The 19,816-nt window shown below is 34.2% G+C and overlaps 1 protein-coding gene across 3 annotated transcripts in view; it reads left to right on the top strand.

The window, feature by feature from the left end:
* Positions 1 to 19,816, top strand: part of KANSL1L (KAT8 regulatory NSL complex subunit 1 like) — an 82,598-nt gene that overhangs the window by 49,492 nt on the left and 13,290 nt on the right. For all 3 annotated transcript variants that reach the window (XR_014795839.1, XM_084893340.1, XM_084893341.1), the window contains exon 6: positions 3,260 to 3,464. Coding sequence is in view for 2 of the 3 variants with exons in the window: in XM_084893340.1 (XP_084749466.1) it covers positions 3,260 to 3,464 (205 nt within the window). In the remaining variant the exon portion in view is untranslated. The remainder of the gene's footprint in view (positions 1 to 3,259; positions 3,465 to 19,816) is intronic.

Raw genomic sequence — 19,816 nt, 5'->3', positions numbered from 1 at the left:
TAAAGATAGGAGTACACATATCTTTATAAATCAGTTTTTTCAAAATTTCGGATAGGTATCCAAAAGAAAGCTTGCTGTGTCGTATGGTAGCTCTGTTCTTATTTTTTTGAGATACCTCCATATTGTTTTCTATAGTGGCTGTACCAGTTTACATTCCCGTCAGCTATGTATGAGGATTCATTTTTCTTTACCATCTCTCCAGTACTTGTTATTTCTTGTCTTGTTGATAATAGCCATTGTAACAGAAGTGAGGTGGTATATCATTGTGGTTTTAATTTGCATTTCTCTGACAGCTAGTAAAGTCGAACATCTTTTTATATATCAGTTGGCCATTTGTATGTCTTCTTGGGGAAAGTGTTTGCTCAGGTCTTCTGCCCATTTTTTAATTGGATTATTTGGGGTTTTTTTTGTGTGTGTGTGTTATATGAGTTCTTTATATATATTTGGATACTATTCACTTATTGGAGATATTGTTTGCAAATATTTTCTCCCATTCTGTTCGTTGCCTTTTTATTTTGTTGGCAGAAGCTTTTTAGTTTGATATAGTTCCATTAATTTATTATTGCTTTTACTTCCCTTTGAGGTCAAAATTCATAACATCTTCTCTAAAACTAAGATCCATAAGTTTAGTACTATATTTTCTTCTTTGTAGATTATTGTTTCAAGTCTTATATTTAACTTAATCTATTTCAAGTTCATTTTTGAAATATGATAACAGATAGCACTCTAGTTTCATCCTTTTGCATGTGGCTTTCCAATTTTCCCAGCACCATTTATTGAAAAGGTTTTCTTTTCTCTATAGCATGTTTTTGGTTTCCTTGTCAAAATTATTTGCCCATATACAGGTGAGTTTATTTCTAGTCTCTCAACTCTGTTCCGTTATTCTGTATACCTGTTTTTCTGCAATACTGTGTGTTTTGATTATTTTCACTTTGTGATATAATTTAACAATACTTCCAGTGTGATGCTCCAGCTTTGTTATTATTATTTATTTTTTCTTGAGGTTGCTTTTGACATTCAGGTTCTTTTGTCGTTCCATAGAAATCTGATTATTTTTTGGTTCTGTTTCTTTTAAAAATGCCTTTGGGATTTTGATGGGCTTGCACTAAACCTGTATATCGCTTTGGGTAATAATGGCCATTTTTAGCTATGTTGATACTTTCAAACCATGAAGACAAAATATCTTTCCATTCCTTTGTGTCTTCTTTGATTTCTTTTAATGTTTTGTAGTTTTCATGTATAGGTTGAGAAGGGTAATTTTTGATGACACTTTACAAGGATCGTTAGTAGTTAGAAAGTGTTAGTGTCATCTAAGAAAGAATTGTCTGCAGCTTGGAACATACTTAAATCAAAAAAACAAAAACAAACTATTTTTCCTATGATAATGTTAGCTACCTTAGAAAGTTGACAATACGACATTTTGTGACACAAATGACAAGCTTTTCTTTAAATCAGCTTGTGAGCCTCTAGCCAGTGCAAAAGCTTACGCTGTCACTCAAAGAGGAGTTGGTGGCTCACCTTTAGGACTAAGCCTCTGGTGGCAGGGGGAAACTAAGGCTCATCAGCAATGAAGGAGTTGTAAATAGCAGAGTTAGTGAACTGTGCTTCAGGCTCCTGGAATAAGAGCTCTTCGCTCTTTCAAGCATCCGTATAATCTTCCTAAAGTTGTTTCCAACTTGCTGGAAAGAGAATCTTTTTTAGTGTTGGATCTATGCCCACCTTCCTGGATCCTAGCTCTATGACTTGATCACCTCTGATACCAACTACAGGCTGAAGCCTCTCTTCTTACTGACCTTGACTTACTCCTGTGCCAGCCTCCTGCCCTGCCCGGTGCCTAACCTGATAGAAGGCTATCTCCACCTTCTGGTTCCCCTTGACATGATAGCCCAGTTCCATAGGTGGTCTCTCAAAAGCAAACTGTTACTTAGCAGTAATGCACTTAAAATTTTCCTTAGTAAGATATGTATTTCACATAAAGTAATATCAAGATATATTGAGCCTATTAATTTGAGAGTAGCATTATGTGTTGTCTTTCTCAGAACTTTAGAGTGGTTATAAACTGGGACTTAAAACATTATTGACTAGAGCTCTCTGCATACGCAAGTTAATACTTTTGAAATGAAATAGTTATTATAGGCTCTTTTTCCTATACTGGCCTGGCCAATAGTACATAATCAATTATGTTGAATGTATGATAGTTGCTAAATTCATATTTAGTTATTTTCTTTGGTTTCACCAACATAAGCCATTTAGGTACCTTTGTTTTTGGTTTCTTATTTCTGTGTCAATCATTCTTCAATTACTTATTTTATCTACAAGCTAATAAAATATTTTATAGTAACCAGAAATTTGATTTAAAACCAGCGATATTGCTATAGGGAAACCATGTCTTACATTTACTATTAAATATTGATTCTATTTGAACCAAATACCATATTTAGAACTTAGATATTGATTAGAACTTATATATAGCAGATTCACTTATTGATTTTAGAATACTAAATTGACTAGCTTCTGTTTATATCAGTAAGGTTGAAATTGGTATGTTGTAGTACTTGAAAAACTTAGTTATTATATATATATATATATATATATATATATATATATATATATTGCTATAAAGGAAGTTAAATTTGCATGGTATAAACATTAACTTCCTCCTGAGTTTCTGAGCTTTAAAATATTTATAATGTTTAAAATTTAATATGAAGAATAATAAAATTAATATGCTTTTAAAATGTACTTTGTGTGATCTGTTTCATTATAATTCGACTTCTGTTATCAGAAGTTTAAAAAATTCCTAAATATAGTAGGATTGCATTTTTGTTTCAAAATTCACTGAAATTGTATGTAGTGCTTAAGAGCAACTAATGCAGTAATGAGATGAGCGCTATTTTAAACTTACAATCCTATGCAATTTCACCCATATGCAAAAATCATTACATTTATATACAATAGTTACAACACTATGTAACATACATGAAGTACCCGTGAACCCATGTGAGCATTTTTAACCTATGGGATATTTGTTTTGCAGGAGAAAATAGAAGTGGAAATTATTTCCACAACTTGAATATGTAATTCCCCATTCATATAGATTCTTTCACCAGTTGTTACCACAAAGTTGGCTAAAATTAATACTCTTCTGTCATAATAGATTAAGGCAATTTACATTTAGTTTTCTTTGTCTTTGTTTGTTTGTTCGTTCGTTTGTTTTGTTTTATTCCCTCCATTACCCAATTATTTCATGGCATTTCAGTACTTCAGAGAATTTAGATGAGCTCTCTTCCTCGAGTAGCTGGTTACTTAACCAGAAGCACAGTAAGAAAAGGCGAAAAGACAGGACAAGATTGAAATCTCCATCCTTGAGTGTCATGAGTACAGCAGCTCGAACCAGGCCACTTCAGAGTTTCCACAAAAGAAAACTCTACAGATTGAGCCCTACTTTGTGTTGGACTCCACAGGTAAGTTTGCTTTTAGGAAACATGAACAAAGGCTTACCATCAATGTATTTCATGTACAAGAGGATACAGATTGTGCACTGTTATTTAGATAATTATATCTAGAAAGTTTTAAATATATAGTTTGTAAGTGACCTAATTGGTATTGACAGTATGTTAGTGGGATTTAATAATTTTTAAACATAGCAGTGTATTTTGAAATTTTTCACATCTCCATTTTTAAAAATTCTCTACTAAAACTAATTTGAAGGAAAATTACATATCAAGATTATTTTTTAAATTTTCCTGGTAAGAGTATGAAGGAAACCCAAGTGTACTGCATATTTGTCTTTCCTTAGTAAAGAAGAATAAAATCTTCCCAGCTGTCAGTTATTTTGGATTAAATGGCATCGCTGTCTATTTAGGTTTGGTAATTGTTAACCCTGGTGGGCATTCCATTTCCTTTTTCTAGACTGACTGTAAACAGTGAAATTTTTCTGTCCATGCATACACTTTTTACAAATAAAGTATACTTCATTAAAAACATCTGGCCTTCGTGGCTCAGTTGCTTGGCGTCATTCCATGCATCAAAGGCTTGCTGGCTCAATTCCCGGTCAGGGCTCCATCCCCTGTTGGGCGTGTTCAGGAGGCAGCCAGTTGATGTCTCACTCTCATATTGATGTTTCTCTTTCTCCTTCTCTCTTACCCTCTTTCTAAAAATTATAAAATATATTTTTTAAAAGCATTCATTTTGAAAAACAGTTTTCATTTGTTAGCAAAATGTTAATGATATATTTTTCAATGCATATCTAAAACTGATGAAGGGCAAAAGAAATTATCTCTAGTTCATATATGACATGCTTTTTTTCCCATTATATTTTAAAAGAGTATGTCAAAAGAAAGAAATTCACCTTGATGCTGTCACTTAATATTGTTTCTAATGACTGCATTAAGTGTTCAAAATGTATTTGTATAAAAATCAAGATGCTTTGCTTCATTAGTTAGTAACCAATTATAAATATGGCTTTGTAGGCTCCAATTATAAATAGGAATGTGGATTCTGACAAATTGGTTTTTATTAATAGATTGACTTTTACCATTTATTATTAGTATGCTCCACCAATTTGAAAATATTTGTTTTATTTCAGAATTTACAAATGGTAATATATTATTATTTAATGATCTTATATATAAAGTCATATTTATAATGTTTTTTATTTAAAGTTGCTATAAGCAATAGGCAAATAGCATTTTTGAAATTGATTTTGTAGTTACAAATAGAATTGTCTACCTACAATATTTTACATGTGAATATGCCATAATTTATAGACTGGAAAGAATCTGAATAATTTAGGGGATTTGCTAGATATTATTAAAATGTGTATGTGTGTATGTGCGCCTTGGTAATGTAAAGATTGGATAAGAAAGGTGTGAACAAATTTAAAACTTCTAGCAAAAAAAGGAACAAGTATAAGATTATTATTACTAGTAGACCATGTAATTTGTGTATTCTAGTCACAGTGCTAAGAATTTTCAATACATTGTTTTATTTAATCCTCAAACATTTAACTATGGGTTATTTTTAATCCCCACTTTACGTGCAGAAATTGAGTTTTTGGGAGATTAAGTAGCTTGCCCAAGGTCACACAGCTAGTAAGCAATAAGTCTGATTTCAAGACCATGTTCTTACCCATTACATTAATAACAAAAAAAATAAACCAAATCTTTTGTGTACTAGGAATCAGTAAAGACAGTATACGTTTGGGTTGAGCTTTGTCTGGTCAAAGATACCCAGAAATGCATCACAAAAGATTGGCAAAGATAAACAGAATTTTGACAAGGTATGGGGGAAATAAAGAAAGCATTTTTAAGTGAGTAATTGAAACAGAGATGAAAAATACTGATGGAAAATAGCAAATGCCCACACCCAAAAATTATCCTAAAATTGCCAGGTTAATATTCATTTACTTTTCTAAACGTAATAAATATAATTTCTCTCAGGAAGCCTTCCTTGATACTCACACTATGGGGCATATATTGATGTAACACTCTGTATTATTTTAATATACTAGAGGCCTGGTGCACGGATTCATGCACAGGTGGAGGCCCTTAGCCTGGCCTGCACCCTCTCGCAATCTGGGGTCCCTCAGGATATGTAGTAGTGCATAAAGTGGCAGGTGGCTGGGGAGGAGCCCGAGCCCAGGCCAGGCACCACGCTGTTCCTACTCATCCCGCACCCAGTGTGCCAGTGGCTGCTGCCACTCGGTAGGCTCACTGCCACTCCCTGCGGTCTCCGAGGTGCAGCAGCCAGCCGTGAGCCCTGCACCTGGTACCCACCGGCCAGTTGAGCAGTGCTCCTGCTGTGGGAGTGCACTGACCACCAGGGGCAGCTCTTACATTGAGCACCAGCCCCCTGGTGGTAGTGCACATTAGAGCAACTGGTTGACTGGTCATTTGGTTGTTCAGTCACTTAGGCTTTTATATATGTATATATATAGAGATTCTTTTATTATAATCATTTATTTTTATCTTTTCATTAACACCTAATTTTTTAGAGAAAAGGGATGTACACTTCTAAATCTACAGGGTCTTGAACAGTAATTACAGACAGTCCTCAGGTTACGTTGGGCTTGACGTACATTGTTTTGTAGTTACATCGCCATCTCCCATTTATTTATAAGAAAAAAAAAGTTCTGCCATTTTGACGTATGTACATATGTGCTTTATGTTTATTATTTATTTACCACAAGTAAAGGTCAGGAATTATTATCTTTCTTTTAAATTTTTTTTACTGTTTCACTTCATTACTGCTGTGAATGTGCTCCGTGTGAGTGATATTGGTGGGTTCTGACTTACGGCGAAAATCGAGTTACGTCACACTATAGGAACATATCTCCGATGTAACCTGAGGACCTACTGAACCCAGTAGTATATGCTCAACAAATAATTGTTTAATATGAGAAAGAATTAATGTAGTGGGACATAAGAAGATATCTAAAAGGTAATGGAAAGTAAGAATTTATGAGTATGTGTGTTTATGTGCTTGTATTGCCTAAATTTGCCTTGTGAAGGAGTCCCGAACAGTAATGCCCAATAGAACTTTCTGTAATGCTAGAAATGTTCTATAAATATTGGTGCTGTCTTATATGGTAGCTATTAAATACATGTCATTATTGAGCACATGAAATGTGGCTAGTACAACTAAGAAAAATTAAGAATGGATTTTTAATTTTTTTAAATTTTGATTTAAATAGCCACAGGTGCATAATAGCTAGCAAATTTGATATGACAGGTCCAGATTCAAACTACCCTAATAGCAGTGAGTACATCTGGCACTAATACCATTCCCTACTGAAAGGAACCAGGGATCTTTGGAGAAATGGCTGATTTCTGGGGCTGCGGAGAAGATGATATTGGGTGTTAGCAGAAAAGAGGAAGTGCTAAAAAAATGGATTGGGGTATATCACAAGAAGCCGGCAGCTAGTTTGAAGAGACTTTCGGATTATGCTAGATTATGCTGTGGTAGTAGATGTGTTTCCTCTCCCCCACACTTGACCACACACCAACAGGACTCAGGTGTAGTAGTGGGTTGCAGCACTCTGAGGAGAAGGAGTACTTAAGGAGTTCAAAAGTCAACAGGGGAGACAAAAGCTAGAGGAATTGGAGACCTCTGGTACCTACCAGACATTAAAAACGGTCCCAATGTTAGCCAGACTAACATAACATTTCAGGTTCTATTTGCCTTAGTCTTATTACTTGATACATCATAGCTTTCAACAAAAAAATTATAAGGCATGATAGGAAAAAAGTCACTGAAGAAACAAATCATTAGAACCAGGCTCAACTATGACCAGGATGTCAGAATTCTCAAGTATGATTAATATGTTAAAATATCTAATGGAAAAAATATAAAACATGCAAGAACAGATGGTAATGTAAGTAGAAAGATGGAAACTCTTAAGAGTAAAAAATAAATGCTAGAATAAAAAACACTGTAACCTAAATAAAGCATGCCTTTCATGGGCTCATCAGTAGTAGACAGATGGCTGAGGAAAGAATCAGCAAGCTTAGATAGGTTAATAGAAACTTTACAAACTAATATGAAAAGACAAGATGGAATGGGGGGAAAAAGTCAGAACAGCACATCCAAGAATTTTGGGGCACTTTCAACTGGTGTATCAAATGTGTATTTGAAATACCAGGACGGGTAGAAGAGAATGGAGCAGAAAAACTATGAAGTAACGGTAACTGGGAATTGTCTAAAGTTTATGACAAGGAACAAGCCACATATATAGGAAGCCGAACATCAAGCAGGATAAATACAAATACTGAGACATAACATTCAAATTGCAGAAGACAAGAGACAGAAAAAATCTTGAAAAAAAAATCTTACCTGTAACAACAACAACAAAAAAGGATAAGAATTACAGCTGTCTTCTCATAAAATTCCATAAAGGCGTGCTCTCTGGCAGCATATATACTAAAATTGTAATGACACAGAGATCAGCATGTCCTCTGTATGATACGCAAATGTGTGAAGCATTATTTTTATGCATGGTTCCAGCTGGGTATTTGGAATATCAGGGAAAACTTTATGTAAAGTTTAACCACTACGTTGTACATATGAAATGGGGCTATAAGAAAACATCTAGGGAGAACCCACTTTTTAAAATATGTTTTATTGAGATTTTTACAGAGAGGAAGGGAGACATCGATGAGAGAGAAACATCAATCAGCTGCCTCCTGCACGCCCCCCACTGGGTATGTGCCCGCAACCAAGGTACATGCCCTTGACCGGAATCTAACCTGGGACCTTTCAGTCCACAGGCCGACGCTCTATCCACTGAGCCAAACTTGTTTTGGCAGAACCCACTTTTTTAATGATAATGGATCATCTAACACACAGGGAGGCCCCAAAGTTTTTAAAGATGTTATAACAACAGAAATATTCCAGCTTAGACAGAAAGGGACAGAGACTGGACCAAATGAATGAAAGTTGTTGGAACCCCAAAATTTTACAGGCAGGAAATGGACTGATGGAGATGCTCAGCTACCAACGCACCCCACCTTTCAAGAAAAAGGATGCCCTCACAGTCAGAAATCCAAGTTTAACTTAAGTTGGCCCTCTGCATATGCGGATTTTGATCTTTGGATGAATTTTATTTCTTCTTTTGTGGACATTTTGTCATCTGGAGTGGCTAGAAAGAAGAAACAGTCTTATTTTTGAACTAGCAAGTCTTTGTTGGCTCTTATTTTCTCTAAATTCTGCTTGAAAACATTACAGACTCATATTAAGCTCATCCTATTCCATCCTACTTTATCATAGGCAATTAAATGAAACTAGTTGGCATTTTGGACATTCTGCCTAGAAATCCCCTGAGGCAGATCTGTGATTTACTAGGTGTCCATTTTATCCCCACCTTTCCACAGCAACTGTTACTCTATTTGTTCTACCAGAACAAAAAGGCGAAAGAAATAGAGGCATTAGGATTGGCATAATTATTTAGAATCATTATTTACAGAGGTTACCATCTCCTTGCTGGTCAAAATTAATAAAAAGCATAAATTAGTACTCATTTTCACTTGATTTTGCCCTTTTTACAATAGTAATCTCCAGTGAGAATGTCAAATGATAACTAATACTTATTAAGCAATTATCATATATCAGGTACCATTTTAACTTACACATACTTTGTACATATTTAATATTTATAACCCATTTAATATGGGAAACAAGCACAAAGTGAAATGAAAAGACATATTTAGCACTATTTAAATTAAATATTAGTTATAGTTTTCAGTGCTATAATGCTTGCTGTCTTAACACTACTTCTTTCATGAGCTTGAGTAAAACATGTGATCTGAATCTTTTGTGAACTGTCTCAGACTATTTCTTCTGAAATCTCAATCCACAGCAACAATTGTTAAAACTCCATGTTGTGTCGAAAGCTACTTAAGATTTTCTTTTGCTTTTTTTATTCTTCTAGCTGAATCAATCTTACTATCTGAGCCTGTTCATTGTAAGGATACTTTATTCTTAGAGAACCTGTTCTTTTATGCTTGGTATCATATTACTTGATCTACCTACAGAGTAGTAATATCTTTAGATTCAGGAAAATGCATTGGCAGACACATTTAAGATGCGGACATGTTTTCCAGGATAGCATTCTAGTATAAAAGTCTGACAGTGCAAATGTGGCTAATAGCTTTCTTTAAAGTGTAATTTCATTTGCAATTACAGATTAAACAAGTTTCTTTGGCCATAATGTGCTTCTTCAGTTCCTTTTGAATTACATTTATAGCATTTATAACAGTGTATCTTTAAGAAAATGTTTTATGTAATTGTAAATAAATCTGGAACCAAATCCTAAGGAGCCTCCCCTTTGGGGAGGCAGCATATTTTAGTGGTTTTATGTGAGAATTCTGGAAAACACATTATTTAGATAAGATCTTAGTCCTACTTCTTAATAGTGTGTAGTACTGTGAAACTCACTCACTGCCTTGTTTTTCTCACCCATAAAAGTAGGGTGCCTTCATGTGGCTACAGTGTGCTGAGGCTCGAGAAGTTCCCTCACCTGCTCTTCCAGAGGTAGTGCAGGCTGTTGGCCGAGGAGACCTAGTTCTCTTCCTGTGACATCTCATCCTGCAATAGCTAGCTAGAGTGGCCTTAACACATGCCCTTTGGGACAGTGCTTCACGGTGGCAAAGAGGAAGCTGCAAGTCTCTCAAGGACTAGGCCTGGATCTCAGTCACATCATTTCTGCTGCATTGTGCAGGTCCAGGCACGTCACGTGGCCAGCCCAGATTCAAGGGGACGGAGAAATAGGCTCCACCGATAGAAGGTGGTTGCAGCAAAGGGGAATACATACTACAGGGATGGGAGGGATTTGTCACCATTATACAGTCTTTCACTTGGGGTCTGTATTGAGGGTTAGGTAATCCCAAGTTAAGACATCAGCTGAATCAAGCAATGAGGAGAGAAAAATAGGTCTACCTTAAAGAGTTGTGTTGATATTAATAGGATTACACATTAATAAGAAAAAAAAGGCCTACCTTACAGAGTTGTGTTGATATTAATAAGAAATGTACCCAGCCCAGTGTCTGGCATATAACTTTTCATCAAATGTGAATGACAACAACAATGATGATAATGGTACAATGATGATGACGGCACTGAGGAATTGAATCAGTGATGGTTGTGGTGTGGGAAGTGATATGATCGGTATATTTGAGAGATTGACTTAGTTCCTTTTAATAGGATAACATGCTCAGGGAAGAGAATGGAAAAACAGATCAATTAGGAGGCTACTACAGTAGTCTGAATGTAAAGTTATAAAGAGTGAATGAAATGGACAGATATAAAGAATATTTCAAAGAAGAAATGAATAGTCTTTTTAACTGGCTCAATATGATTAAAGAAAAACTTTAAAGAGATTACAAAGAGGCACAGCAAATTATGACATTGCTTAATCCACTTTGTAAAATGCCCAAGTCAAGTCTTAATGGTAACTAATATTGATACTTACATTATTTAGGGATTACCTAACGGTATAACATGAGCCAAATCTGGCTCTTAGTGTCATCTGGTTAATAATTATGTAAAATCCATTGTAAAGTGGCTGAGTATAACATATGTTCCAGAACCTCAATAAACAAACCTTAAATCATTGCTTTTAACTTGTGTGGTCCTTGATTATTTTTATAGCCTGTGCTCCTTTATGTGGTGGTGTATTTTTTTCAAGTCACTGATAAAAGAACAAATATTCCCCATCTTTCTTACCTACTGCAACTGATTGATAGTAGCTGTTGGCTGCCTGAATCCTGCTTGAGAAAGATGTTATCTGGGGTTAGGGGAGGGCCATGATTAATTATTAATGTTTGCCATAAACAAGGAAGGACTAATAACAGACATACCATATCATTTGCCATTCCGTACTAAGGCGTCACATCAACATTAACATGTTAAAATGACATTTACTTTCTCTGTTACTTACTTAGAAGGTAATCTATAAATACATAAATGAGAGCAGTGATTTATATTATAGATCACTTGCATATGCAATGCAGGATTGCTTAGAAAATATGAATAATATATTTTTAGTTTCTTAAAGCTTTTAAGGAACACTTTGTAGACTATGATTGTCTAATTACCATGCTGCACACCTGAAACTAATACTGAATGTAAACTATATTTGAAAAAAACCCACTAAAGTTAAAAAAACAAAAAGTCTTAGGGAAACTAAGCTAGTGCTAGTTTACATACTGCTTAATATTTTTCTAAAACCATTTGTCAAAGTTAATAAAAAAAAATAGAACACCTGGATAGTTCATAACCATTTTAAAAAATTGAATCTATAATTAAATTCTCACAAGAAAACTTGAGATCATATGACTTCACTGAATTGAACAGTGAATGCTACTGAATGATCTCAAGGAAAATATAATTCAATCCTATGCAAACCTGAAGAAGAGAAATTGAGTCTAGCATACTCTTTATATAAGCAGGGATAGTTTTGAAAAGGAAAATTTTAGGTTGTCTCTATTCTTAACAGATGCCAAAATTCTAAACAAAATGGTAACAACTAAACGCAGCAATATGTATAAAAACAACAACACATGAAATTTGGCAAAGTTGGTTTCATACCAGGGATGTATGATTGGTTTAGTATTGAAAAATAAGCTAGTTTACTACTTAGGTAAAAGTGAGTATGTAGATAAATGGATTCTCTCTAAATAGCACAGAAAACACAATTTGATAATATTGCCTCTTCATGATAAAGAAAACTCTGGAATTGAAAGCAACTGTTTTTCTCTCCCACTCTGACAATGAGTATAGTATGAATTTGTTCATCCTTATGTGCTCAATAAACAAACCTTAAATCATATACATATAACCTTCTAAGACTATAGCTCCTCTACTGGACGGATGTAGGGGACTCAGGGATGAGGAACTCAGCCCTTCCTTCCAGGAATATGTATGACACCCAAGTAAGTGTCTAGCTTGCTGGGATGAAACCATTCAACAACTGATTCAAACAGTAATTTTTTAGGAACCCCTCAAATATTTGGAGAATAAACGCATGAATGAACTTTGACTTAAGAAAACATTTGTTTTTCTCCCACCCCCATCCTTTCTCTTCTTTGGCAAATATCACCTTGTTCTCTATATCTATTGGTCTGCTTTTGTTTTACTTATAATTTGTTGTTGTTGTTTTCAGATTTCACAGATAAGTGAAATAATATGGTATTTGTCTTTCTTTGTCTATTATACCTGACAAAGAAAGTAATCTTGCAATGAACATAGGGGTACATGTCTTTTTGAATTAGTGTTTTTATTTTCTTTGGATAAATACCCAGATGTGGAATTTCTAAATCATATGGCAGTTTTATTTTAGGAGGAATCTCCATACTATTTTATATAATGGCTACACCAATTTACATATATAACCTTTATTAGTATGCTTCTTCTATTGTTGAATCCAAGTTGCTAATACTTTGAGAATTTTTGCATATATGTTCATTAAGGATATTGTCCTGTAAATCTTTTTTGTAATGTCTTTGTCTGGTTTTCATATCAGGTTAATGCTGGCTTCAGCAAATGAGTTTGAAAGTGTTGTCTTCAGTTTTTGGAAATATTTTATGATGTTCTTTAAGTGTTTGGTAGAATTCACCTTTGAAGCTGTCTGGCCCTGGACTTTTATTTGTTGGGAGTTTTATTGCTGCTTCAATTTCATTGTTAATAATTTGTTTAGGTTGTCTATTTTTTTTTCTCAGTTCAGTCTTAGAAAGTTATATGTATCTAGAAATTTGTTTCTTCCTAGATTGTTGAATTTGTTGGCATATGATTATAGTATTCTTTAATAATTGTATTTCTACGATGTTGGTTGTAACTTCTCTTTCATTTATTTTGGCTCTTTTTCTTGATGAGTTTCGCCAAAGTTTTGTCAATTTAACAATTTAGTTTTGTTGATCTTTTCTATTTTTTTTTTTTTTTTAATCCTCACCAGAGGATTTTTTTATTTTTTATTTTTTTTTAGAGAGAGGGAAATGAGGAAAGAGAGAGAGACATCAATTGGTTTGCCTCCTGTATGTGCCCCGACTGGGTATTGAACTACATTCCAACTAACTGAGCCACAGGGCTATTGTTTTTTAATCTGGAATTTTTCTTGTTTCCTGAGGTAGTCCTTTATAGCTATGAACTTCCCTCTTAGAACTGCTTTTCCTGCATTGAGAAAAAAGTAACTTTGTTAATCTGAATTTCAAAGGATATTTCCAAAAGTGTGTGTTAAAAATCACACTTAATGGTGAACTCCAGAGGCTTTTCCTTTCAGGCTGGGAGTGACACAGGATTCCCACTGTTGTCATTTGTACTCCACCATGTACTGCAAGGAAATCCAGCAGCACAGTTGGACATACAATAAAAGATGTATAGTTTACAGTGGAAGCATCAAAGTGGTCATTTGTAGGTTGTTTTTTATAGAAAATCTAAGATGATAAACACATGAATTACTTGAATTCATTATCAGTTTATAAAATTATTTTCCAGAAAAAAAATAAAAGATACCATTAACAATATTATCAAAATTTAGGAAGTGTTTTGTACTATGGCTAGCTAGAGGTGCACAAATCTATTACAGAAATAAGACTTGAGAGGAACTAAAGAACATCTAAATGGTAACATTCATAAATAGGAATGCTATATGATGCAAGAAGTCAATTCTTTTCATATTGAGTCATCGCTTTAATACATTGCCTATTGAAATCTCAAAGGGTGGTTTTGTGTATTTGTGTGCTGGGGTTTTTTGTTTGTTTTGGAATGTGACAAATTCTTAAAAATTTTTATATGGCAATACAAAAGTTTAAAAGTAGTTGTGACAATGTCAAAGGGTATATTGGGAGGACTTGTTCTACCAGATTTTAAAGCTATAAGAGGTAAGACAATGTGGTATTGGTGCAGGGCTAGAGGAGTAACCAGTGAAAGCTCAGAGAGCTCAGAGACAGACCCAGTGTATAATGGACACTTGGCTCAAGACAGATGGTAGCACAGAGCAGTGAGGAAAGGATACTCTCAATGGTGATAAAATACAATAGAATCTCTATCCCTTGCCATATACAATAATCATCAAGTGTGGGTTACAGAATTAAATATAAAAGGAAACGTTAAAAGGCATTTTAGAAGGTACCTCAGAATATATGATGATTTCAAAGTAGGAAAATATTTTAATAAACCATAAAGCTGCAAAATTAACTACATTCAAATGAAGAATTTCTGTTCAAGTCAGTGAAGCATAAGCAGCTACATGGGAAAAGGTATTTGCCACACACATAACCAACATAGAACTCAGAAATAATAACGAAGAACTGCTAAAAATAGAAAAATGTCAATCAGTTTAAAATGAGCAAAAGATCATGCCACGTTCATAAAAGCGAGACTCTGTCCATTCAACAAATATAAAAAAGTGGCCACCTCGTTGGTTATTTGAAAAACTTCAGATTAAAAGAACAAGATACCATTTTATACCCAGTAGATGAGAAAAGTATTAAAAATAAGATAACAAGTATGGGTGTGGATGTAGAGCAGTGGTGACACAGTGCCGGTGGGAGAGTTATTGCCAAGCATGTTGGTAAATAGCTTGGTATTTTCTAGTGAAGTTGAAGATAAACATACTTGTAGTTTAAGAGTATGTTTCTAGAACTATACCCTAGAACAGTGTGTGACTTTGTACATCAGTAGGACATGTATATTAATGTTCAGGGAAGCACTGTTTATAATAGCTTCAAACTGTAAACAACCCAGTTTGAATTACTCATATAACTATAATTATATGAACTTGCATTCATGCTAGAGGCCTAGTGCATGAAATTTGTGCACTCAGGGGGCAGTGGTGGGGTTGTCCCTCAGCCCGGCCTGTTCCAGTCCGGGAGCCCTCTTGCAGTCTGTTGTGCTTACAGCTACGAGCCCGGCTGTGAGCCCAGTTTCTGGCTGAGTGGCGCTCCCCCTGTGGGAGCGCACCAACCACCAGGGGACAGCTCTTGTGTTCAGCATCTACTCCCTGGTGGTCAGTGCACATCATAACTATCTGTCATTCTGCCGTTCGGTGGACTTACATATTAGCCTTTTATTACATAGGATAATGAAATTGTTTATCACAATGTATACAGAAACATGCAACATGGATAAATTCCATTTACAGGCATGCCTTTGTTTTATTGTGCTGCACTTTATTTCATTTCACAGGTGTTGCATTTTTTTTTTAACAAATTAAAGGTAAGGCCCTCCAACAGCAAAAAATAAAAAAATAAATATATATATGACTTGCTGAAAATGGTTAGCATGTTTAGCAGCAAAGTATTCTTTAATTAAGGTATATACTTTTTTTTTTGTAGAGATAGTGCTAATGCATACTTAGTAGACTACAGTATAATGTAAATGTAACTTTTACATGCACTGGAAAATAAAAATATTTGTGTGACTCAGTTTATTGTGATATGTGCCTTATTGTAGTGGTCTGGAACTGAACCCACTACATAGGAAAAGGTATTTTATTATATTATATTATATATTATATTATATTATATCATATCATATTATATTATATATAATATTTCCCAGGTATGCCTGTATATCCTTCCAAAATTAAAAACATTTATTCAAACAAGTACATATGCACACATGTTCATAACATCACTATCCACAATAACCAAAAGGTGGAAGTAGTCTAAATGTTCATCATTAATTTATAAACAAATAGTGGTTTATACATACATTGGAATATTTTTCAGCCATAAAAGAATGAAATACTAATACATGTTACAATCTGTATGAACATCAGACATTGAGCTAAGTGAAAAAAGTCAGACATAGAAGGTCACATATTGTATAATTCCATTTATAAGAAGTATTCATAATAGATGAATCCATAATGAGAGACTGATGGTTGCCGGGGGCTGGGGTTGTGAGGTAGTAGGGAGAAATTGCTTATTGGGTTAGGAGTTTTACTTTGGAGTGATAAAACATTTTGGAACTAGATAGACATGATGATTGCACAACATTGTAAATTAACTGAAGGCCACTGGATTATTAACTTTAAAATGGTTAATTTTATGCAATGTGAATTTCACCTCAATAAGTTATTTTTTAAATGTGAATTGATATTTAAAATAATTAATTGCAGCATTGCCTGTAAAAGCAAAAACTGTAAATAACCCAAATGTTCATCAGTAGGAACTGGCTGAATAGATTCGAGTATCCATACACTGGAATACTATAAGAAAGAATTAGGAAGCGCTATGCAACTGATGTGAAAAGGTCTGTATCTTATTAAGTGATACATCTTACAGACCTTTTCACATTCTGCCATTTGGTGGATTTACATATTAGCCTTTTATTATATAGGATAATGAAACTGTTTGTATATCACAATGTATACAGAAACATGCAACATGGAAAAATTTAAATATCATTAAATTTATGGGAGGAAAAAGCCAAGACATGGAACAGTTCATATGCTACTGTTTATGTTAAACTATGGGGGCAAAGGACACACAGCTGAGTAGTGGAGTTGGGTATGGTAATTCTGTTTTAACTTTTTTGAGGAATCACTAAACTGTTTTTCATGCCAGTTAAATATTTTAAATTCCCATCAGTAGTGTATGAAGTTCCCAAAATTTCTATAACACTTGTTATTCCTTAGCAACACGTGATTTCCTGGGCTTTTATTTTCATTATAGACACACTAGTGGGTGTAATGTGGTACCGCATTGTGGTTTCAATTTGCATTTCCCTAGTGACAGTTGATACTAAGCATATTTCCATGTGCTTATGGCCATTTGAATATTTTGTTTGGAGAAATGTGTGTTCAAGTCCTTTGCTATTTTTTCTTGGCTTATTTTTTAATTGTGTTGTTTCGCCTTTTATTAAGATATGAGTTCTTTATATATTCTTGATATTTAAAAAGCATTTTCTCCCATTGTTTAGGTTTTCTTTTTAGATTCTGATGTTTTTGATGCACAAGTTTTTAATTCTGATAAAGTCCAATTGTTGATTATTATTATTTTGTGTGTGTGTGTGTGTGTGTGTGTGTGTGTGTGTGGTTTTGGTGTCATTAACTAAGATTCAATTAATTCAAGATAGTGAAGATTTACCTGTTTTCTACTAAGATATGTATGGCTGTAAGCCCTTATACTTAAGTCACAGATTCATTTTGAGTTAATTTTTATTTATGGTGTTAGGTAGGAGTTCAACTTCATTTTTTTGCTTCCTAATTGTGAATATGGAGTTGTCCTAGCACCCTTTGTTGATAGATTATTTTCCCTCATTGAATGGTCCTGGTGCCTCTATCATATTTATAAAAGAAAACATTTAAATCAAGCAGGTCTTTTGATCAAAAAGTACCACAAAGAAAGTGAAAAGAAGCTCGACCAGAGAGCAACATATAGAACACAAAAGGATTTGTAACTTTTTAGAGTGTGTAAAGTGAACTTAAAAATCAGTAAGTAAAAGATATCACAATAAAAAAAATCATCAAAACATTTATTTCCCCAAAGAAGAATTTTGAGTCATAAAGTAGGAAAATATAATTAACATTATTCTGTCTGTATACATTTTAAACCATAGGTTTAAGTAGTAAATTATATAGGATTACATAGACTTATAAAGAAAATCAAAGAAATGATAAAATACAGGATAGCAGTTACTCCTGGAAGTGGAGAGAAAAGTATGATTAAGGAGGCACATTGAATTAGTGAAGATACAGGTTTAGCTGCATTTGACAAAACTCCAAATAGTGACAAAACCAAGATATGAGTTTCTTTCTTTGTCTTGTAACAGATGGAAAGTGTTTTCTGCCTGACGGCTGCTTTGAGCATTCCTCTCTCCACCTGTTACAGTGGCGCCACCACAGCAGTCACAGGTAGCCAGGGGAGGGAAGCTGGCCTGCAATGTGACTTCTCTCCATGGCCTTCTGCTAGAATTTAGTCATTTTTAGAAGAAAGCTTAGCAGATGTGCCCAGCAAAAAACTCAGGAGTTTTGAACAGGGTGACAGGGCATTTATCAGGAGGAAAGTAGCAGTCTCTTTTACAGGCTTAGTTGGGTGGTATAAAAGGCAAAAGGCATCAAAGTTATTGATACTGTTCTATTTCTTAAAGTAGGATGGTGAGCATAGGTATTTTTTAAAAGTTATTTAATGCCTTTCCTATTTTCTTTTGCATATATGAAATGTTTCATTGTTAAAGTTAAAAAATGTAGTGGATATTTTTCAGGATTTTACTTGAATTTTATGCAGCATATGGTATTGTTGATCACATCCTCTAGACATTTGCATTTTTATTGGCGAGAATCTCCTGGTTTTTCTCTTATTTCTCCATCTATTCCTTTTCAGCCTCCTGGGCTTCCCTTTCTCTGCAGGGGGACAAAAAGGCCTTTTCCTAGATGCCCCTCACTTGTCTCCATAATTATTTAGGATAGTTTCAAATTGGCTAATGGGTTTCCTGGATTTGGAAAAATTTCAAGAGAAAACTAATTATATGGTAAATATTCAGATTTTATTAATTTTTATTTATAATGCTCTAGCCATATATGGAAAAAGGGAGATTAGCACATTTTTTCTTTGTAATTTCAAATAAATGTTCCTTATACCTTTCTGAAATACATGGTAAAAGAGCAAATAATTTTAATCAAAAGTACAAATGCATTTTGTAATGCTAGAAATAGCAACTGTTCCCATAAGTTTATACATGTTATATAATTAGAATAAATTTGGAAATGACTCACATTCTTATAATCACATATCCACATGTATCCAATGTGCTAGACCACTCAGCAAAATGATTGCATTTCCTAGCTTTCCTTGCAGGTAGGGGTGACTATCTGATCTAAGTCATGGCCAAATGGAATGTAAACAGAAGTCATTATGTAATACATTTTAGCATATATTAACAGGGACTGACTTTCTCCAATGAAATAGTCTCAGACATACACACATTTGAAGTTTTATTCATTTCAAATATTTTTTAATCAAATAGGATAAAATTCAGTTGTGTCAACATTCAAGTTTCAACCATAGGTCAGGGATGGTGTCAATTCTGGGAATACAAAACTAAACATTAGAGTCGCAACTTTCAAGGAGCTGATGGTCCAGAGGAAACTAGCTGATTGCTGTGGTAGGATAGATAAGCCCAGTTGCTATGGGAACACAGAGAAAATGTCATTGGGCCAGGAAGTTCAAACTCAAGAGTCAACAAACCTAATAAAAAATGATTCAAAATGGCATCTAAGGGTCTCAGTTATTATAAGCATTTAAATATCAGTTACTTGAAAAAAAAAAGAATTCTAATGTTATTGTCAAAGATATAGTTACTAGTAAGAGTGAGGAAA

Source organism: Pipistrellus hanaki (genome assembly GCF_964339955.1).
Source record: "Pipistrellus hanaki genome assembly, chromosome: 8".
Taxonomy (NCBI): domain Eukaryota; kingdom Metazoa; phylum Chordata; class Mammalia; order Chiroptera; family Vespertilionidae; genus Pipistrellus; species Pipistrellus hanaki.
The sequence above is the reverse complement of the archived record's forward strand: the minus strand, read 5'-3'. Positions and strand labels throughout refer to the sequence as shown.